The sequence below is a fragment of the Ceratotherium simum genome, chromosome 25 (assembly GCF_057802395.1).
Source record: "Ceratotherium simum simum isolate JZ-2026a chromosome 25, ASM5780239v1, whole genome shotgun sequence".
Taxonomy (NCBI): Eukaryota; Metazoa; Chordata; class Mammalia; order Perissodactyla; family Rhinocerotidae; genus Ceratotherium; species Ceratotherium simum.
Window position 1 is genome coordinate 47615724 of NC_141924.1, and position 22855 is coordinate 47638578.

A 22855-nucleotide genomic window follows, 5' to 3' on the forward strand; every position below is an offset into this window, starting at 1 on the left:
TCTTGAGTCCCTGTTGTGCACCGACCACAGTATTGGAGCACTCGAGGTCTAGGGGGTGACGGGAGCAAAGACAGGAAGCCACCGGATCCTCTTAGGTACAGAACTAACTCTTGGAGTTGCTTTCTCTATTTTAATTTGCCGTAATCAATTATCAAGCAAGCGCGACTCTTACAGCATCGTAACCCATGTCCCTAGAGCATCAGAGAACAGCACGTGTGAACTGGCCAGATTACCTGTGGAAAAGGCCGTGCCCAAGCATGTGTTGAAGCCAGTGATGGCCAGAATGTCGTCAAAGCTGCCAGCAGCCATGAGTAAGGTTGGGACACCTTTTTCAACACCATAGCCTCCTTCCTGCAAAAGGAGCATTGAAGGCACCACGACAGCTGGAGATACAGCACCTAAGACAAAACTAAGCAGGCAGCACTTTCAATATTTATGACAGCATCTTACTCATTATTACTATTATTATTGAAATTATAATAACCTCTACTCTTTTAGAGGCTACACTTTAGACAATTACAGTCTTTCAGGGGCAAAGAAGTCCCAAACCAGAAACACATGCACACATCCAAGTTCTACAGAGCACTTCTTCATAGTGTGGCCAGGGACAACTTGCATCAAGACTACACAGGTTGTCTGAAATTCGTGTTTATGGGTGGTATGGAAGACTTAATGGGGTTGGGCCCCAGGAATCCACCTTTTCTCTAAACAAAACATTCATGGCAGGAGGTTTGAAAAACACAGCCATGCACTTTCTGGATTGGAATCCAGTGATGCAAGGCATTCTATCGGGACTTAGCATGTAAAATCAGACAACAGATTAGAAGGGCAAGGCCATAGTGACAGTGACAGTGACACTGATAGTGGCAGCAGTAGGAGAGCAGAAAGCATTTATGAAGCTCACTATGTGCCTAAAACCATTTTAAGCACTTTACATATACTAACTAATTTAATCCTCACAACAACCCCATGAGGTAGCTACAATCATTATCTTCATTTTGCAAATGAGGAAATGGAGGCACAGAGAGATTAAGTAACTTGCCAAAGATCACATACTGGAAAGTCACAGAGCAAGAATTTGAATCCAGGCAGTATAGCTCCAGAGTCTTAACCATGAGAAGTAAGAATTTCTTACTTCTCACCTACTTATTAGCACTCAATTCTTACTAAGCACTTTCATATTTATTTAATTCTCATGGCTCTTAACCGTTAGAAGTAAGAACTGACAGCAGAAGGAAGAGAGAGCAGAACCACGTAATCACAACAGCCTGGTGACAGGAGGAGGAGGAGAACAGTGCTAGGTGCTGATCACTGCTGAGTACTCATTATCCTTTGTACAGACTTTGAGGGGAGATCCGGCATGTCTCTCACCAGCATGGAATCAAGCCTAGGTAAAAGTCCATTACTTCCTCAATAGTTTAAATTATTATAATCACCATAAAAGTTAGCACCTACAAAGACATATCCTATGTTTTGAAATTATAATATTTATATGCTAGTATATTAATAGTTATAATATTATGCTGGAATATCTATGTTGTATTTTCTGATGTCTTTAAGGAAATGCTATTATGCATTCTGTTGTATAGAATCAGAGAAAGTCCTAAATGTCCGTGCATATTTTCACACAACAAAGAAAAATCATTACCCCAGTATAAATCCCCATTGCCATGGTAAACCCATTAGGAAGTGGGCAAGAAGGGCAGATGAGCATGCCTCCACAAGACAGGGACCCATGGATAATCTTACACAGACTCCCTTCAACTTCCTCAGGGCCTGAAATATAAAAACAGACACACTAAATAACCCTCTAAAGACACGCAGAGAAAAAGACATTAAACGCTTTTTCTTCACTATTCAGACCATGTCTGGATCATCCATCATGAATTTTCCAGGTAATGAGTTTTTTTTTTTTTTTTTAATTAATTAATTAATTTTTTTCCCCCAAAGCCCCAGTAGACAGTTGTATGTCATAGCTGCACATCCTTCTAGTTGCTGTATGTGGGACGTGGCCTCAGCATGGCCGGAGAAGCAGTGCGTCGGTGCGCACCCGGGATCCAAACCCGGGCCGCCAGCAGCGGAGCGCGCGGACTTAACCGCTAAGCCACGGGGCCGGCCCTCCAGGTAATGAGTTTTATTTAACAAACATTTCAGTGTTCCAAGCGTTTTAGAGTTGGGTTATTAGTCCTCATAGCAACTCTATGGCATAGGTGATAATATTATCACTATTTCTTTAGATGTCCTCACCTAAAAAGGCACGAATTAAAGTCATTTGCCCAAGATCATGAAACTGGTGAGTTGTGGAGCTAGGTTTGAACCCAGGCAGGTTGATTCCAGAGTCTGTGCTCATAATCTCCATGCTAGCTGATTTAACCCTCTCGGTGTTAGCCTGATGTATAATTTTTGGCCGTGGAATGAACCTAAGGTAAAGACCATCCCCAAGAACATTCATTCCTGCATTCAAAAGCATACATGAAAAAACCATACTTGCGACTCATTCTATATGCTAGGCAGTTTCCTGAGCCAGCATGATTAGCCCTAAACACTTGAATAGGGCTTTGTACACCAAAAATATGATGTCTTCTCACTCGCGACCATTATTTATAACTATGGCCTATATCTCTGTCAGAGAAAAGGGGAGCCTTTATTCCTGGTGCTGTCCCCAGACAGACAGTAACTCCACCTTTCTCCAAGAAAGAGTATGGGAACATCTTTTGGGGATAGTCCTGCATGAAATAAATCCCGCTCTCTTCTTGAGAACGCTGTGCCAAGTGTCCTAAAAGCTCAGTGACTGTAAATACTTGCAGTATTGGAGGAACAAGATTCCTAGTCAATAAGTAGAAATTTACACTGCAATACCTGTGGATCAAGCCCAAGGCCAGCACGAACCAATATGATGGACAGCGCTATGCTCCTCAAAGTGGAAGACCACTTGTGCTTGATCTGCACGTTATCACTGATGACAGGGATATTTCTGATGAGAAATCCAGCAAGCAGCATGCCTCGAATGGAGAAGTCAAACAACTCTTTAGTTTTCAAACACAGAAAACATTTTCAGCACTTTAGATGTGGAAGAGACTATCCCAAGATTATAATCCCAGAAACAACTTCTTTTATGCTTAGTCCTTAGATGAAACTATGTCAAACTTTTAAAGAAAAAATTTAAAAATGATAAATTAGAGGAGATAAGGCTTTAATATGCAGATAAAAATGAAAGATTAGAGTAATTAATAATTCCTAAATAACTTAATCTGAAAGGGAGAAACAAGGTGCAGTATTTGGATAGAAAGTGTGATCAAATTCTAAACACAAAATGTTTTAATACAATGCCCAATTCAATCATCGCTTTGTGTGCAAACAGCAGAAAGCTCCTGAAATTATTTACCATGTCAGATTACTTTAAATATCAATGAATACCTATATGGGCTCCATTTTACCTATTTTCAAACCAGATAATTTAATAAAAAAGCACATAACCTGCTTTGCAAAGGCTTAGAAGTGAGTTATAATGACATGGACTCTGCTCTGTCATGTCAGCTGGCGACTGTTCTTTCACTCAGCCATTTGACACTTATCAAGGCCTTCAGAACTCGAGACACCGCAGTAGGTGTTAGAGACATCACAATGACAAAGGCTCAGCACTATCCCTCAGCAAGCTTTCAGCCTCTAGGGGGGAAATCTCAATTTTATGGAAGCATGAGGAGGTGTTATATAAGCTAAGACAAGGAGGAGTGAGTCAGAGGGCCCAAAGAAGGGGAAGGGGGATGAGGAGGGGCTGAGGAAGTGGAGAAGTTTCTGGAAGAGATAACAGTTTCTTCCAAGGTATGAAGAAAAAGTGTGACCCATTCTGGGAACTGCAAGTAGTTGAGTGTGCCTGAGGAAACTGGGTAGTTAGTGAGGGAATTCTGTCCTCATTGATTCCACACGCCCACACAAAGGGAAAGATTTCTTGTTAGAGATTGAGAGGTGTCTATACTCCATTATTCTTCAGCAGAACTCTCTTCTTACCATGTCCTTATAAGCACCATACTTTAAAGGACTAAGCACATTTACTAAAGTTGAGTTGTTTTGTAGGTAAGCTACGAGAATAGAGAGGAGTTACAAGCATAGCTTTTTGTGACTTGTTCCAGACGCTGTCACGCAAGGAAGCATCTCTTCCAGGCATTTCTCATTACTGCCATTGAATCTAGAAGAAGTTATGGATTCTGCAGTCACGGTCTTTCTAGAATTTTTGAAAGTATGAACTAACCTACAATAACAGTTTTTAAAAGAATAATAATGCATATTCAAGGTAAAATTAAATCATTACAGACAATGTAAAGTGACCAGTACATGCCCTACCCCAACTGCAACTTTCCACCTTCATTCCCCTAAGGTTTCCACTGTTAAGGGTCTTCTGTGCCCTTCCAGAAAGTTTCTATGGCTATTAAAGCATGCCTCTCCGTGTGTATGTGTGTGTGTGTGCTCTTTTGCACTGGACACAAATGGGAGCACATGTAAACACCATTGTATAGGGCTGGCCCCGTGGCTTAGCGGTTAAGTGCACGTGCTCCGCTACTGGCGGCCCAGGTTCGGATCCCGGGCGCACACCGACGCTCCACTTCTCTGGCCATGCTGAGGCCACGTCCCACATACAACAACTAGAAGGATGTGCAACTATGACATACAACTATCTACTGGGGCTTTGGGGGGCAAAAAAAAAGGGAGGAGGATTGGTGATAGATGTTAGCTCAGAGCTGGTCTTCCTCAGCAAAAAGAGGAGGGTTAGCATGGATGTTAGCTCAGGGCTGATCTTCCTCACAATAAATAAATAAATAAATAAATACCATTGTATAATCTGTCTTTTTTTCCCACTTAACAACATATCCCAGACATACTCTCATTGAAGCACATAAATATTTGCCTTGTTCTTTTTTAATAGTTGCAATAGTATCTCATTGTTTGGAAGTACCATAATTTTTTTTTTTGTGAGGAAGATTAGCCCTGAGCTAACATCTGATGCCAATCCTCCTCTTTTTTCTGAGGAAGACTGGCCCTGAGCTAACATCTGTGCCCATCTTCCTCTACTTTATATGGGACGCCGCCACAGCATGGCTTGACAAGCGGTGCGTCGGTGCGCGCCCGGGATCCGAACCTGCGAACCCCGGGTCGCTGCCGCGGAGCACGCGCACTTAACCGCTTGCGCCACCGGGCTGGCCCCATGAAGTACCATAATTTTTGGACTAATTAGTGGACTTGAAGGAACTTTTCAAATTTTTCATTACAAAGACTGCTGAAATGAGCAGAGTTCATACGTTGAGTATTTACTAAGTGCTGACTACATGCCAGACCCTTACTCTACCCTGGGAATACAGAGGTGAGCTACACCAACATGGTCCTTGTCCATACGGAGCTTACATATTTGTAGGTTTGTGCAAGTATATCCATAGAACAATTCCTAGCAGTGGGAATTTTAGGCTTCAGGGTACAAGTGTGTATCATTTTTATAGATATTAATGAATTACCAGTCAAAAATGCTGCACTAACCTTACATTTTATTAATGTCAACAGTTCTCTATTGAAACTTAAAACATGAATCTAAATGAGCCCTAAATTAATTATAGCATATAATTACCTGACATCAAAAGGAATAATAGTCTAACAAGAACTCAAAAATATGTTAAGAGTTTTTTTTTGGAGTTTTAGGGGAGAACGAAGGGGCATATTTTATTCCTGAGATGAAGGTGAAAAAATTTCCCTGGGACACTGTTTCTTTTGCCGATGGTCTGGGTTGACATGGCTACCTGACTGTGTTTGGCAGGTGTCCCCTTCTTGCCTCTGAGCCCACCGGGCGGGGGGCTTTCCCTTGGTTGTGGAGAAAAGAATACCTTCTTTGATAAGGAGTATTCTTCTTAATTTGTATTATGGGAATTTTTTAAAACATGCAAAAATTATCAGGACATGGCCAATCTTATTTCATCTACTATCAAGTTATTTTGAAGCAAATCATTACTGAAAAAATTTCCATCAACCAAGACCATCAGCAAAGGAAACAGTGTCCCAGGAAAATTATATTTTCACATTCATTTCGGGGACAAAAAATGCTCCTTCATCCTCCATCTCTGGCAATTATTTCAATGAACTCTTAAAAATATAGAATAGGCAATCATCACAAATGTCTGTCTCAACAAGTCTTCTTTATGGATTCAGATAATGTTTCAGTTTTAGATACTGGCTCTAATACAATAAGAGCCAGTAAACTTTTTTCTCTGTCACAGCGTAACACTATAGAAAGGGATGGTAAGACATTCATGTATGTGACCTTTAAGAATGATTTCAGTCACCTCAGGAGATTTCATGTGATCACAAAGCCCAAGGCTTTATCATTTTGCAACATGGTGTATTTTGCTTGTTGCAATAACAGGCACAGAGTAGAAAAAAGGATGAGGCATAAAGGGCGTTTTCATGGCATCTAGAACAGTAGGCCTCAACGTAGGTTGCATATTAGAATCACCTGGGGAGCTTTTAAAAATTCTGATGCTCAGGGCTACTCCATACCAATTAGTTCAGAATCTCTGGGGTGGGTCCTAGGCATCAGCTTTTAAAGAAATTCCCCAGATGATTCCTATGTGCAGCCAGGTTTGAAAACTTATGATTTTGCTATGGAAAGTGTGATCTTTGAGCTTATTAGAAATGTAGAATCTCAGGCCTCTCCCCAGATCTACTTAATTAGAATCTGCATTTTAACAAGATCCAAGGTCATTCCTCTGGAAAATAAAGTTTGAGAAGCACTGATTTAGATGCAGGGGTCAGCAAACATTTTCTGTAAAATGCTAGACAAGAAACATTGCAGGCTTTGTGGGCCACATGGTCTCTGTTACAACTTCTCAACCCTGCCATTATAGTGCAAAAGCGGCCCAGGACAATATGTAAATGAATGAGCATGGGTGTGTTCCAATAAGATCTTATTTACGAGAAGAGATGGTTTGCCAACCCTTTATCATAGCATACACGCATACTCAGAACCAATTCTTTTTTTTTTTTTTTGGTGAAGAAGATTTCACCCTGAGCTAACATCTGTGCCAATCTTCCCCTATTTTGTATGTGGGTCACTGCCACGGCATGGCTGATGAGTGGTGTAGGTCCACACCCAGGATTGGAACCCACGAACCCAGGCTACTGAAGTGGAGTTTGCTGAACTTAACCACTACGCCATGGGGCCAGCTCAGAAACAACCCATTTTAATAATAATTCGATTACAAAGTTTAGAGAACAAAAAGCATCCATGATAAACAATATGAATTACGTGAAATAACTTAAATTTTACCTAAATTGAAAAATACATTGAGAAACAGTGCAGAGTAAGATGTAAATAATTCCACTTCTTTTTACATTTAGCTTCAACTGCTCATCACAAATTCAAAAGCAAATAATTTTGGTCTATGTTAACCAATCCTGATGGTCCTCACTAATACAATAGAAAAAAAATTTATTTAGGAAATATGTGCAAATATGCACGTGGAAAAAGTACATGGTTTTTAAATAAAACAGTGATTTATAAATCTGTGAGAAATGGACACAAAATGTCTTTTGTGGTATAATGAAAGTGGTACATTGAAATTTCGTAATATGTAATTTTTAAAAGAAACATTAAAGATATAATGCCTAGTTTTAAGACTAATTTTTATGTGTCACATTTGGGCAGTTCTCATGGCTTCTGGAAGAATATTTTTGGCTAATTTTTTTAACAATGATAGTACAATATACCCCATGGTGTGCTTATAAAAGCTTAACAAGTGGCTCTCCAAAAAAAGTATGCAGATTTATATATGTACGTCAGTTTATTATAAATTTCACTGACACAGAGGAGGTGCAGCACGCAGTTTACACATACACTACAATCATCACTCTAAGTTCTGTATAGCCAATTGATTCTCACAGGATGCTTTCATCGCTGAACTCCTGCACCCACAACCATCTACGGTTGCAGTTTACCGTGACTACCATCTGGTTTAGCAAATAAGTCACTCACATCACTGACGAGGGAGTGTAGTGTCACCATGAATGTTGGCTGATATTTTCGTTTATGTCAATGAAGATGAAAACGAAACAATGAAAATATGGAACTTCACTTCAATGAAAAGTCGGAACTTCACTTGTTTGTCAATGATGTGAGCAACTTAAAACATATTAAGCCCTGGTCTGTAGCATTTGCTGATTTCTGGATTACAGATACTTCCATCATGGCTGATGCTAACCTACCAACCTGATGTCACTGAACGTGGAGTTGGGAAGAGATGGGCATTGACACACCATGATATAGTATTTTCATAATCTCAAGAGCAGAGATAAGGGGAAAATGTAGTAAAATAATTAGGAAGTGATCAGTTTTGAGTATTGCTCTTGTGTTTAATTCAAGTTATTTAATTGTAAGTATATATAATTTAATTTTTTCAAATCTCTGTGTTTGACAACTGGCTCATAAAACTCATCAAAATTTAACAATCAGCTTTTAGGTCCAGCACAGCAAATTCAGAAATAGTTTATTCCTTTATTTCCCAAACTACTATTTTAAAAATATGATTTACGCTGAAGAAAACAGGCAGTGTTTGGCACTTACCAAGAAGAGGAGGCAGCGGAGGCAATGTAGGTAACTTAATGAGCCCCAAAAGTTTACCTCCAAAGATGGCACAGTAGAAAAGGATTATAATTCCAAATAAGTTTCCTCCAGGAAGACATTCACTGCCAGTAATTGACCAAACTACAGCCCACAGAAGAACGAGGATGGTAACTGAAATAAATCAGGAAAACTAGTTTCTATCAATAAGTTGTCACATGCAGGTTTTGATATAATCTAAAAGTTTTAAAAAATAAATATTGAATAAACATACAAATGTTTATAACCATGTGTAAGTTTTGAAGAACACCAGTGATATGAACAACTGGGTAATTACCAACCACCTTAAGAAACAGGATATTCCCAGGGCCTTGAATGCACCTACGCGCCCCTCTTAATCCCATCCCCCATCCCCTTTCACATTGCTAGAACTACCACCTTGAATTTTTTTTTTACCATTCCCTTATTTTTCTTTTTAATTTTACCATAAATATATCACTAGTTAATAAAAAGAGAAACAATCACTATCTTTAGCCTCTTCACAGGAACATGAGAATACTTGAAGAATCACACTCCACCATTTTAGTTCTGCCTTGAATTAAACATTATCATTCTTTCTTTTCGATAGGCAATGTTTGTTTAGAATTACTCACATACTACCTTTTTTTTTTTAGGTCATCATTCATTATGGCACTTCAAACCTTTCATCTGAGACAATTATCTTGTTGCCTAAAGTATTTGCTTTAGTAGAGGCATTTCTGTTAGAATGCAAAATATGTTTCCCTGTTTGAAAACCCTGTGTTCTACAAAATTGTTCACTGAAAATAGAAAGACTTATGGGAAAAATAAAGTTGGGGAAGACCACTCAAAACTCAAAACTTGTGACCAAAGCACTGACAACAAGAATCCTAATAAAAGCACAGTTAAATCTCCACTGACATCTGTATCTCACAGTTTCTTCTTTGTGGACTTCAACCCTGGAACCACACTTCCTATTTCAAGATGTAGAATCTTGAGGGCATTTGCTTTAAATAGAGAGCAGTTCCATCAAAATCTGATCCAGATTGTAGCCTTCTTCATCACGCTAATGGCTTTTTGTTTTTGTTGTTGTTTTTTGTAATATATTTTTGTGAGTGCATGAGCAAGACTGGCTCTGAGCTAACATCTGTTGCCAATCCTCCTCTTTTTATTGAGGAAGATTGGCCCTGGGCTAACATCCTTGCCCACCTTCCTCTACTTTATATGGGACGCTGTCACAGGATGGCTTCACAAGCAGTGCGTCAGTCTGCACCTGGGATCTGAACCTGCGAACCCTGGGCCGCCGAAGCAGAGCACGGGAACTTAACTGCTATGCCACCGGGCAGGCCCCTATTCTGGAAAATTCTGTCTTTATTTATTCAAATATTTCCTCTTCCCCATTCTTCTTATTCTTTTTTTCTGGAACTGGGATTAGACAGTCATACTCCTTTCTCCATGTTGCTAACCCTAGTTTTCACATTTTCTATCTTTGTCAGTGTGCACTGCATTCTAGATAATCTCTTCAGCTCCACTTGTTAGTTCACCAGTTCTCTTTTCACTTAATCTACTGCCTCATCTATCCACTGAGTTTTAAATTTCAATTATTATACTACGTCTTTCATTTCTAGAAATTCGACTTGGTCGTTATTAAAATCTGTTCATTTTTTAAAAAATAGTTATTTGTTTTGTACTCAAATTTGCTATCTCCTCTTTAACTTCTTTACAGATATCAAAAATATTTTATATTCTATTTTCTGATATTACACATTTTTGAAATGTGTTTCCTTGTGCATGTTGTGATTTTTTTAAAATTTTTTTGCAACAGTGACCTCTTCCATAGAACTTTATCTTTGGGAATTGTTGAAGCCTTAGGTTGAATAAGAGTTTTCCTAGATAGGATCAGAATTTGCTTCTACCATGTGCTTAGAAGCTTCCACTCTGTGATCACTTTTAGGTATATTTTCAGCTTGAGTTTTTTCTGTGACTTTGGAGCACAGACCAGCATGAAGTACACGTTTTTAGTGGAGACTCTCCCGTCCCCCAGCCAGGACCACAATGGAGACAGGTTGGAGGCCCCATCTGCAACCACCACAGTGGGCTCCAGCTTTGTGCGGGTCAGGGAGAATGATGCCTCCTTTCAGACTTCTCCCACCTGAGCGGGCTCTAGCGTGGCCTCCTACACTCTCATGGTTCTCAGAATGGATCTCAAGTTCACTGGTGTTTGGCAGAAGGCTCCAGGGTGAAAGTCAGCTTGAGTGCATATTTATCGCCCCTACTTACAGTTTATTTTTAGTGTCTGATGATTTCCTGTTTCCTTGACAGAAAAAAGGTACATTCAAAAAGATTAAAATACTGTTTTCATCTTGGCATAAACGAGAGGATTGTTCACTGAACCTTGTCTACCATATTGCTAGAGATCGAATCTAATGTCCCATTTTTTAAATCCTTACAGAATTGTTCCTGATTTTCTAGGCTTGTGATGATATTACAATGAAATAAATAACTTAGAGCCTTCAGTATTTTCCAGTTGGCTATAGGAGCTGAAATTTCTATACAGTATTGGAGGTATAACGGCAAAGTAGGAATTACCAGCTACTAAATTTTACTTTATCATGGCATGAACCCAATTTTATACTAAATCCAGCAAGGTAGTTTTCCACCTCAAGACCACTTTTTTTTTTTTTAAATCTCTAACTTGCTTTTCCTTTCCCATATTCAAAATGCAGTTCTAAATACATAGTAAATGTATATTTATAAGGTTTCTCTAAATCATGTTTAATTAAGTTAATAATTTACTTCTCATTTATGATTTTGGAAAATCATATTTTCACATGTAAGATTTACTTCTTAAGATGAATACTTATGCATACTGAATGGGCACAGGAAGCAGTACAGGAGAAAGCCATCTTGTAAGCCACAGGAACAGAAGTATAGGAATACAAGTGAAGAGGTGTTCATACACTGTGAGTCCTGTTTCTCAGGCAGCTGTATGGACAATGATTATAGAATTTAAAAAAATGAGTCTCCAAATCACATCATTCATTTATACCCTTTCCTATGTCAACCCATATCAGTTTTATTGTAAATGTTTTCACTAGAAATGTGCCATAATTTGAATGGTAAAAGTTTAAAAAAATAATAAAAAGGACAGAAAAGGTATTAAATTATCTGTTGCCTTATCAACCAGTGTATATTTTGGAAACTGGTTTTCTCTATGTGTTTTAAATACAGTTTGATATTTTTTCTCATGCTAGTTTAGAAAATTAATTTCAGTGAAAACCTATCTAGTGCCTAAAGTATAACATATTATACTTGGCTTCCATCGTCCCAGTTGAGAATGGTAAAAATGTCTTTCAGAGCTCACAAATGAATCATAACCATAAAGAAGTGAGTCTGATTTTTGAGTAAATATAACTTCTAAATCAAATGTCTTACATTCTTCAACCTATTTACTTTGGGAGGCCATATATTTACTCCAATGACACTGTCATTCCTCAACACGATTTTGGAAATTGTCTTTAAATTTTCCTTTACAGACATTTTTCAAACCCCTTTTCCTTTTTCCTACTATGCTACACATCCTCCAATATACACAATACACACACATGTACATACACACACAGGTACACACATACACACTTCCTTTTTGTACAAAAAACAGCATTACTGAATCTGAACATCCATTTATTAATCAAATTGATATCAGATTAATGTTTGGCTGCCTCCAAAAACCAAATCCATTCCTAAAAGACAAATATATCCCAACCCTAACAATATTCAAAATAGTGCTGAGATAAATTCCCAAAGAAAAATCCCACAAATGTTTTAAGTAATAGCAGCTCTACAGGAATAAGTTGGATTGCAAACCAGGATCCTTCCTTATAAAATGACGTGACTCATTTGCAAGTGTAGCTGTGTTGGCTTGAACTTTAGTTGCGTTACTTAACAGTAACAACAACCAACATTTATGTAGTGCTTTTCCGTTTACAAGTGATTTCTCAATCACTTTTCTCATTGGAGCCCTAACGTAATCCTGTGAGACTGCTCAGATGCAGAAGAGGAAAGGTTCTTGATCTCTGCTCTTTTCCTCTTCCTGCTAGCTGGAATGGCGGTGACCACAGTGCTCTTGGAAGCCCTCCATGTCGAAGATGGTTAAGCCCCTCAGCCTGGGCCCTGATGACTGTGTGGAGCAGAGACACGTACCATTGTGAATTTTTCACCCAGTAGTTTTTACGTGAGAGAGAAATAAATTTTTTGTCCTTTAAACCATATTATTTGAAATCTTTCACTATATGACAACTTCATCTTTTACCCTCTCTTTCTTAATTCATCCTTACCATTTACATACCATTTGTTATTACTCTATCCAGTAAACCATGTGGAGGACAGGCAAATGTCTGTCTTAGTCTTTGCAAATGAGTTGATTCAGTTGGTATTTCCTGCAGCCTTTTTTCACTACTATTCAATAGGTTACTTCCTTCTGTTGGTTCATTTCCATCTATGCCTTTGAGGTTCATAACTGTCTCCTGTGTTTAAAGCAATTAAAAAAACACTTAAAACTGTATATTTGCTGTACATTTTTATAGTTATTGAGCCATCACAACACAAATAAAATTCCCATTCCTAGAATCAAAGCTAACACTTTAAAGGCAAAATACACATCTTTATTACTAGCTAATCGGCCCATGCTTGGAACAAGAACTATGTTAGGAGTATTTACCATTGAGTCACTATTGTAGCATTATAAATGCCTGAGTCACATACAATTTCATTATGTTTTGCAATGCTGGGTTTAAAAATTAGCATATTTAAGATATGATTCAAAGCAATAGTTGGTAAATATATCAAAGTGGTTCAGAAAAAAATAACTATCTGTGATGAAAACCAATTCACATTCATTCATCTACTTGAATTTAAGTAATAAAAAGAGACAGGGAAGAAACCAGAACCATTCTAGGCTTGCGGCTGGGAACACAGAGCATTTCACAGGCTCTCCACTTCTCCAGCTTCATGTAGGGCCAGCTGCTGATGACTACTGGGAAAATTGGTAGTCACACCTACTGTATGGGCTTGGGGATTAAGAAAGGGAGAATCGTTAACTGAGTGAACAGAGAACGAAGAGGACATATTGCTATCCTATATTTGGAAGTATACAGTCCTTTCTTTAAGGAAATGGTTGAGATGTTCCACACTTGATCACAGATTTACCTGTGTTTCTTGATCCATAGAGGCTACATGATTCATCTCTGTGGATGGTGCTGAATCTTCACATTCAATTGTCTTATCTTCATCCTCCATGATTTACAATTAAGAGTAAGATGATAGAGGGAAGAGGAACAAGATCTATTTTGAAGGAGAAACAGTATAGATATAGAATAGCAATTTGGGATTTAAATGAATGAATTAAACAGCAATTTGAGCAATTTAAATGAATGAATTGTACTTATTTTTCCACTTGGAACTCTGAATGGCTAAGATATTTTAAATTAGACTATTCTTAACCTTCAATTGCTAATCTTTTCTTTGATTACAATATATTATCCAATTTCTTATCTACCTTTTTACCTCTCTTGAAAAAGCCCTTGTTGACCACCATATTTTCATGAGTTCTTTCCCATCCTGTTTTTTGTGTTATACTTCACGTATTCCAAGGAATATTACTGTTAAATTGTCCTCTGTAATGGGCCAACTTGATGAAGCAGGAAAGCTCCAGGTGATTTTCCAATGTTGAAATGAGGAAATGAGTCACCAAAGAGAAATCTGTGGATTCCATCATTTTCAGAGAAACCAGAGTCACTAATTCTTGCCCATCTCTTATTTCTAAATTAAAGTAAAAAAGAATACAACAACATTGATTGAGTAGTCACAATGTCTTAGACACTGTGATAAGTGCAATGGTAATCTCCTGCTAGTTATTGTGAGTAATTCAAAGATTACCAAAACACATCCTTTGTTCTCTATAGGCTTACAGTATGCCAAGAAAAATAAACTTATACCAAGTAACTAACATATTTGTAGGGCAGACCTAGAGGCTAGCTCCATAAATGCCCATTTCAATCTCTTCTTCCCTGGCTGCCTATGCTATATAGGCTGAAAAGCCAAATATTCCAATTCCTAGCCACATGGCAGCTGAACATGGCCATGTGTCCCAGTTCTATGTAATGACATGTAAGTGGGAGTCCCTGGGGACGGCTTTCATTCTCAAACTATAACGGAAGGCCTTTCGAGAATCATACTGTTTACTCTTTGCTTCTAACACTTCCCTTTCTCCTTCCTAGAATGCAGATAAACTACTTGGGGGCCAGCAGCCCTCTCTCCACCAAGAGAATAAAAAGCCTGATACCAAGGAGAGTAGATAAGTAAGACAGGAGGAGTAGGCTCCTTGATGACATCCTTGAGTTGTTGCATCAGTCTTGGGCTGCCAAGCTTTGAGGCAATGGTTTAAACCACTATTAGTCAAGTTGTCTTTTTACTAGTAACCAAAGTTATTCCTAATGCAACATGTATGATGAATATTATAATAGAGGTACAAACTACAAACCTAGGTAGAACCAAAGAGAAAATTATATAACAGAAGGGAAAATCTAATTCAACACATATCTGAGTGCCTAATATGTGCCAGGCACTATGCTAGGCCATAAAGACCAGGATTAATTAGACAGGACTCCTGTCTCAAGGAATCATTTTCTGTTTAACAAAGTGTCAAGACGTTTGAATTTAAAATTTCAAAGAAAATTATATTCTTTCCACTGTCACCATCAACTACCAACATCAACACCACCACCACCACCATTTTTCTTCCTTAGAAAACACAGTGTTAGCCAGAAAGCTATCTCAAAGAACCTTCAGTTTGATTTTTATTATATATAATAAACACGTATACATAATGACATATTATATATGTGTGTATATATGTATATATAATTTTTTGAATTAAAAAACTTACTCCAAAATTTAGACTCATAATGAGAAAGAACAGCATTTTGACAGGAAAGTGTTGGGCTCAGAGAACCCTTGTATTAAAGGCATAGAGGCATGAAAGCCAGTGCAGTGTGAGGGAAACTCTGCTGGAGCCTGGGGGAGGAGGCTGAGAGTAAAGGGAGAGGAGGCTCAAGATTTGGAATATCACCTCCCAAACCACGGCACTTGGCCTTGACCTTCCGCAGAGAATGAGCCCTAATATCACAGTAAGTGATGAGGTCTGCTGGCTCTGGAGTTGGACAAACCTGGCTCTGAGGTTCAGCTCCATCATATACCAAATTGCTTAGCCTCTTTCTAACTAATCCCTTATCTACAAAATGGGGACAAGGGTGGTTCCAACCCTGCACATGATAAGATCCAATAGTGTTGGTTATCAGCCACTCATATTCCTTTTCTCTAATTATCGTGAATCTCTAACAATCCTTTTGCTTCTCCTATTAAGCTGAACAAGGTCTCCCCAATCTTGAAGAATTTATTACCTAAGCCCATAGATTTTCTGTGATCACATTTTTTACCTCTTTCTTTCAAGGCCAGCTTCTTGATTAGGTGGATGTAACACTCACCACTGTGATTTCTTCACCTTTCCCTTTAGTAGAATTACATAGAAACTCCTGGGCAGTGCCACTAGAATTACCTCCTTCATCAAATTCTCAAAATCAGCCATTTGTGTAAATTATGAAGAATATTTTTAAGCAGCCAACAAGTATAAATGATTATTTCTAGTAGACACAAACTATTGACTAAAACGAAGCCTTAGAGAATTTATTTTATTAATGTTATTCTTGTCCTTTTTAACATAAATGATCAAAACTTGGCATGCTGCACGGTATGTGCTATTTGTGCAAATATACAGTTGTGTGTTTCAAAAAAATTTCCCTATTCTCCCATAAGCTCCACCATGAATGCCAAACTACTTATTTGAGAGCAGAGAGGTGTTACAAAGGGGAAAGGTAAAATAAAATATCAGTATTTTATTAAGTTCAGTAAAGCAACTTACAACTGGTCAGCTTTGTTCATTCTCTGCTGTTTTCATTTCTAAAAGAACACAAACTATCTGTCTCACTTCAGAAACCACTTAAATTTAGAAAAATCCCCAAAACTTAACTTTTACTTAAAGCAGCCACATTCATTGCATTTACCATTCATAGTCATTGGGTCTTAAAATTACAGTAGTATATCATCTATTAAGAAGGCAGTTTCCCCCAGAGGAAAAATCTGTTCTATCATTGGGGTTTTTCAGTAGCCTACAATTCTGTTCTATCATTGGGGTTTGTCAGCAGCCTACAATTATCAGTAGGATTAGCAAAGAGTCGGGCATGAACCAGATATTCAACAATCTCTCATTATAGAACATATTCTGTAAATGTTTTAAATGAAGAAATGGTTTACTTTATACTTGTAGAGCAAGGGATGTCAGAGATAATCTAGTCTATGGGTAACAAACTCAGATACCTTCAGGGCCAAACTCAATGTGAGGTCTTTGGCACCTGGCGAGGGCAAGCCCAGCTGAAGGCATCAGATCACTGCAGGCCCCTGCGTCTCATCTCATGTCTTCATTCTCATCAAAAGAAACTGAAGAGATTAGGATTAGGTGACTCAGAGGCTACAGAGCAAACATATTAATCAGAGTCAGTGCAGAAAACAGAAACCACTCCAGGTATTTTAAGCAGAGATTATACAGGGAATGGAGTGAATTGTTGAAAGGGCTGGAAGTGGAGGGTGTAGGCTGGGCCTCCAGGACTGACTTCTAGAACACTAGGAACTGAACCACTGGGGAATGTACTATTTTTGCCTCAATTGGGAGACGCCACAGGGACTACAGAGTTCAAGAACAACCCTGTAGCTGTGACTCCGAGAAGCTGGGATCTGGAAGCTGCCTGGACAGAGAACACAGATGTTCCCCACCTCCCTCAACTGCCTCTGGACAGCCACAGAGCTGGTGATTCAACACGACAATGCTGAGTCAGGCTGTCCCTGCTGCTGTAAGGCCCTCCCAACACCCACAGTTCTGGAGACTGGACACTGGCATCTCCTGGACCTTCCTTGTCAACAGAAATTTGCCAAAAACAGCAGGGAGACAGCCTCTGCCTCATCCCTGCCTTCAAAATCTCCAGCAAGTCATCTACTTGCCAGACCCTAATTTTACATTCAGATCTCTAGCTGGAAGGGAGTCTAGGAAATATTTCAGCTTTCCAGTTTTTTTTCCTGTACAAGAAGGCATACGAGAAGCAAGTAGGAATGGATGGGAGGGCCAAACTTCCATATCCAGCACAGCAACTTTTGGTGTAGGCCCCAGGACTCAGACCTACATCATCGACTTTTTCCCACTTATTCTACAATGCCTTCTATGGAAATCCTGAAGAAAAATAAAAATAAAGGCAAAATCTAGTCAATAGGGTTATAATTCTAAAGACCTTAATACACAGGGAAATATACTATGCGATTCAGTCACTTTGCTCACATCATTAGTATTCCATGAATCACACTACCTAATTTCTTGTTAGGCACATTCTGACCCATTGGAGTTTGAGTTACTGAATGGCAGAAACTGTACTTCATTCATATTTGTATCTCCTGCCCCCATGCCTGTGTGGCCCAGAGAAGACACACAGGTATTTGCTGAATTGAAATGTTTCATTCTTGACTTACAGAGAAACAGTAAAGCAGAACTTCAAGAGAGCACTTTGTGGCAGTACTAACCTCAGGTGGAGGCCCCATTAGAGAGACCGAGTGGGGAAAGGGGGTTTTAGTCTTTCAGTGAAAACAGGTTGACTTAGCTAAGTAAGGTACCTGCTCTGTCTCTATCCCCTGGTATTATCGATTTCTTGATGGGAGGCTAAAGAAAATGTGGCTTCTGGCTATTCATCTTTTAGGGCAACAAATCGCACCAGAGTCTAGGGTGAGATAACATGGTGATGTCTGGTAAGCAGTCATGCCTTGTCGCTTGACTATGGGGATTGTTCTGAGAAACGCATCCTCAGGCAATTTCATTGTTGTGCAAACATCAGAGGGTACTGAAGGGGAACACGATTTGTGACCCCAAAATGTGTTTTTTTAACATGAGGGTTATTTTAGGATGATTATTTTTAAGAAAAAAAGACTCAGAGGCTTTTCTTGTTACCTCACCCTTAATTGCCTAAAAGAATTCGGATTAAAGAAACCCGTCCCAGGAAGCAGGCTCTCACCTTAGCATAACATGAACTAGGTGATGGACAGGGAGGAACCTAGAAAAGTCTGTTTGTTGGGCTCCCCTCTGTGTTCCTCTGTTTCTGTGTGGCCAAACACTTGTTTTCCAAACATTTGCTCTTTTTCACCTACCTGTGAATTGCCTGCCTTCCCTTTCAAGTCCCTGACTTTCCCCACCCCCATCTTCTGTCTTTAGCTGAGGACGGTATTTAAGGCGAGCGCCGTGGCCATTTTGGTGAGTTAGTTTTCATGGGTTTCTCCTATGTATACCTCATTAAACCTTTGTTTTTCTCCTGTTAATCTGTCTCATGGCAATTTAATTTTAGACCAGCCAGAAGAACCTAGAAGGGTAGAAGAAATTCTTTTCCTCCCCTACAGTACTTACACAAACCTAGATGGTCTAGCCTACTACACACCTATGCTACACGGTACTAATCTTATGGGGCCTCCTCCTATATGCGGTCTGGCTTGACCTAAACGTCACCGTGCAGCGCAGAGGACTGAAAAAAAAGCCCCAGACTCAGCCTGGCCTTCAGCAGGTGGTCACATTCTCCAGTGAGCAGGGCCTGATGGGTCCAGAACCTCGGCCCACTGTAGCAACAGCCTCGGGTTGCTTTAAGAACTAAAACAAGAAAAACCCACGCCAGCAACAACTAACAACAGTAAACACAGACACAACCCGAGCGCTGCGCCCTCCTCCGGGTCTCTGGCCCGCAAGGCCTACAGGGCCCCCGCCGGGTCTGGTTCCCCTTGTGCTCCCCGGGGGCTCACCTCGCGGCCGCGGCGCAGGCACCCGGCTCTGCTGGCGGGTCGGGGAACAGGCCTGCCGGGCGGCGGCAGCGCGCACACACCCGGCGCCCCGCCCTCTCCGCGCGCGGCGGCCGGCGGGGGAGGCCCGCGCGCCCTCCGCTGGGCTCGGGGCTGCGCGGTTCCGGGGGCGCGGCGGACCACGGGCCCGCGTCCCCGGCCTCAGCGCCGGGTTCTCGGCGGGCGGCGTCGCCGGCCCGGGTGCGGGACGAGCGCGTCCCCCGGGAGCTGCCCGGGAAGGGCGCCCGCGAGCGCGGCCCCGGCGCCGGGGCTGGGGCGGCGGAGCCGAGACCCGGGCGAGGGCACGCGGGCGGCTCTGCGGGGCGGGCAGTGCAGGCCGGCAGCCCAGTGCTCGGGTGTCGTTCCCCAGACCGGCTTCCACAGTCTGGAGCTTAACTCCACCTTTTAGTGGTGCTTGTTAGAGGTGTCTTCTCTGATGCGCTGGGAAGACAGGGCTCTCTCTTCAGGTGACCAGCGTAGGCGGGTCCCCCTCTTGTCGCTTCTTTACCAGGAGCCTTCTCGCTGTGTTTTAGATTTTAGCGTTCCCATCAGCAGGGTGACACTCTTTCCTTTAAACCTCCTCCCATGTCTTGTGTTTTCCTTTCCCTAGATTTACCCCCTCCAACTAACTGTGTCTAGGCGCGCGCGCCCCTTTCGGGGTAATTTTCATTTCCTTCGTAAATACAAATATTCTTACCTGTTTTTCACTCCTTTAAGCAAGTGCCACTTGTAATCACCGGTTTTCAGGCAAGAGAGACAATTTCAAGTAAATGTCTCCCCCAGAAAGAAACCGCTCATTCTCGTCTCTCAGGTCCTCCTTTGTGGAAAGAATGGGTAAACCCAACTTCTGTCCAATAACCTTCTTCAGTGCATCTACGATGGTTCTTTTCCTAAACGGAACTCTTCCTCTCCTAAAGCTGGAAAAGTTTCTAGTGACATCCAACTTCCTCTTACCACAGGAATGAAATATATTTTTCCTTTTCTTTCAGTCATATGCTCTTCAATGATCCATCAATTGGATTTAATTAACATGACTTTAGAAAACATTGAACTGTTTGGCTCGATTTTACTTTACTTTTATTGTTGATAATGTTTTATAGTTTATAGTTAGCTCTGAGAGAACTCTGAGGGGTCATTTGTTAATGTTGGAATCCATCGTGTTTATTTAGAATTCCTTTGTTCTAAGCTATACATATAGACGCCCATCTGCTCACAGCATAAAGTACTCCATAACATAAGCTTCAGTGTTCTGTTACTTCCCTTGATAAGTTACAGCATTTTGATTATGATACACCAAAAGAAACGCAAGTCATTTGGCCTAACTCCTTAATTTCACAAACTAGAAAACTAACATCCAAGATAAATTAGGTGACTTGGTCTAGGTCACAAACCAAGCTGTGGTCCAGTAGAGGAACACCTGGTCCAGAACCCCAAGGCAAAGCTTACAATCAATCACTTTTCAGGAATGCTAGTCAAAATATCCTTTGCTGTCAATTTTAACTCATCTTCATCAACTGCATAATATTCTTCATATATAAAATGTTATCCTTTCATTGTCCATTTAAAAAATTTCCTTGTTAATATTAATTAAGGTTCTAAGAGAAAAGACTAACTGCTTTTGCAGTTAGATACTGCATTTATCTATGCATAAATTATTATCTATGCATAGATAGATACTCAGTATTTACTGAGTATCTATGCATCATACTATTTGGTCTTTTGAGGTTGCAACAAATAAAAAAACAAACAAAAACCTAAAACTAAAAGAACAAGAAAAAATTTCTTCCTAGTACTTTGTTATAGACTTATCATCCATGAATTTACTTGAACTTTTTCTTGAAAATTTTATTTTCTTTAGTTTTGTTTCCTGTTATATGATTAATTTATATTTATTTATCCAGAGACTATTTCTAAATTTTATGTCCTCTTGTCTGTTATCCTGGAATTTGGTGAAGAAATCTACACTTAATCTAAAAATTATCCCTCAAACTGACAATACTGCCAGTTAGTTAACTATATGTTTGTTAGGTTCACATCAAATGTCATTGTTTATTTTAATAAAGATTTTTTAGTTAGACTAAGACAATAGTACTTAATTACAAGTGATGACATCCATTAAGTATAAACACCTGATGATTATTTTTCTTTTACATAACAGACCAACATGCAGTTCTGAATAGTCCTTTATAGTTCTTTTAATGTAAATTATTGAAGCCAAACTTCTTCCTACCTTTGGTGTTCATTTATAATGATGTAAAAATTTTAAATTATTATCCACATACTGACCAATGCAGACTTGAACAAAAATATTTGAATGTTAGGAAATAGAAATTAATACATTTTTCTTTTAAAAAACTTCCTTTTTTCCTTCATACTAATTTTAATTTTATATGCTTACAAATTCAGGCTTATTTTAAAAACCATTCTTTTGCAGTGATGTTATTAACCTACAATGATTTCAAAAGAGATTAATATATTTAAAGAATCAAACTCTAGTGAACAATGACATCATTAAAAAGGGCTTGTTTTCACTAATATACCATTAATAGGAAAGAGATGTTGAGTGAGTTTTCTTCACACCCTGTGGACGGGAAGGGCCTGTCTTGCCCTCGAGGAGACCCTGCCTCACAGGCTCCAGCCTCCATCGATGACGACAGGAGTCCCTGTCACGTAGGCAGTCTGCGGGGACAGACACAAGGAGACGGGACGCTTAGCCAGGTTTCACACAGGTTGTGTTTCTTCAACTGTTCTACGACTGAGATAACAATTTACTCTTGTGGTAACAGGAAATTGCACTTAACAAACAGAATTTAGGAAAATTGGAATTAAGTTACGAGTGATTTGAAACTGCTGCGTGTTCTTGTGACCTGGAGCTAACTGGCCTCTAGCTGGTGTTTGAGCACACATCACATTCTAAGCAGGGGCTGTTAGGTGTTTGGTCTCAGAATCAGAAAATTAAGCAGTTTGGTGATACATAGCCATTCTCCAAATTAGGATAAAGTGCAGGCTAAAATAGTACATTTTCATTTTGAAACTCAGAACTATTCTAAACTAGCTGAGTTTTATGCCACTAATAAACTTTTGAACATAATCAAGTGTGTCAGTAATTAAGTGGTGATGTCAATTAACAAACAAAAATTTTTTAAAAAGCGTATATCTAGTTAGTCAATATACATAGGTAATTCCAGGAGCTGAAGCATGCTAAATATGTTTTTAAAATTTATGTGAATAATAATAATATATTAAACTATGAAAAAATATTCTATA

General features: G+C 39.5%; 2 protein-coding genes across 6 annotated transcripts in view; both read right to left on the bottom strand.

The window, feature by feature from the left end:
* The window catches only part of SLC9B2 (solute carrier family 9 member B2), a 47401-nt gene extending 25137 nt beyond the window's left edge, over nucleotides 1-22264 (bottom strand). The window contains exons 1-9 of one of the 4 annotated variants that reach the window (XM_087449174.1): nucleotides 22129-22182; nucleotides 20286-20505; nucleotides 14172-14434; nucleotides 13823-13957; nucleotides 12963-13140; nucleotides 8600-8770; nucleotides 2860-3002; nucleotides 1649-1776; nucleotides 234-409 (exon numbers count right to left, since the gene is read on the bottom strand). In XM_087449174.1, coding sequence (XP_087305300.1) covers nucleotides 234-409; nucleotides 1649-1776; nucleotides 2860-3002; nucleotides 8600-8770; nucleotides 12963-13140; nucleotides 13823-13912 — 886 coding nt within the window. In that variant the 5' untranslated portion in view covers nucleotides 13913-13957; nucleotides 14172-14434; nucleotides 20286-20505; nucleotides 22129-22182. Of the gene's footprint in view, nucleotides 1-233; nucleotides 410-1648; nucleotides 1777-2859; nucleotides 3003-8599; nucleotides 8771-11484; nucleotides 11600-12962; nucleotides 13141-13822; nucleotides 13958-14171; nucleotides 14435-20285; nucleotides 20506-22128 lie in introns of those variants that run through there. The other 3 variants (XM_087449176.1, XM_087449175.1, XM_087449177.1) reach the window with 3 other exon arrangements.
* LOC106801036 (dehydrogenase/reductase SDR family member 6-like) overlaps nucleotides 20512-22855 on the bottom strand; it is a 41557-nt gene continuing 39213 nt past the window's right edge. Inside the window, exon 5 of one of the 2 annotated variants that reach the window (XM_087449178.1) lies at nucleotides 20512-22267. In XM_087449178.1, the coding sequence (XP_087305304.1) occupies nucleotides 22131-22267 (137 nt within the window). In that variant the 3' untranslated portion in view covers nucleotides 20512-22130. The remainder of the gene's footprint in view (nucleotides 22268-22855) is intronic. The other variant, XR_015556409.1, reaches the window with a different exon arrangement.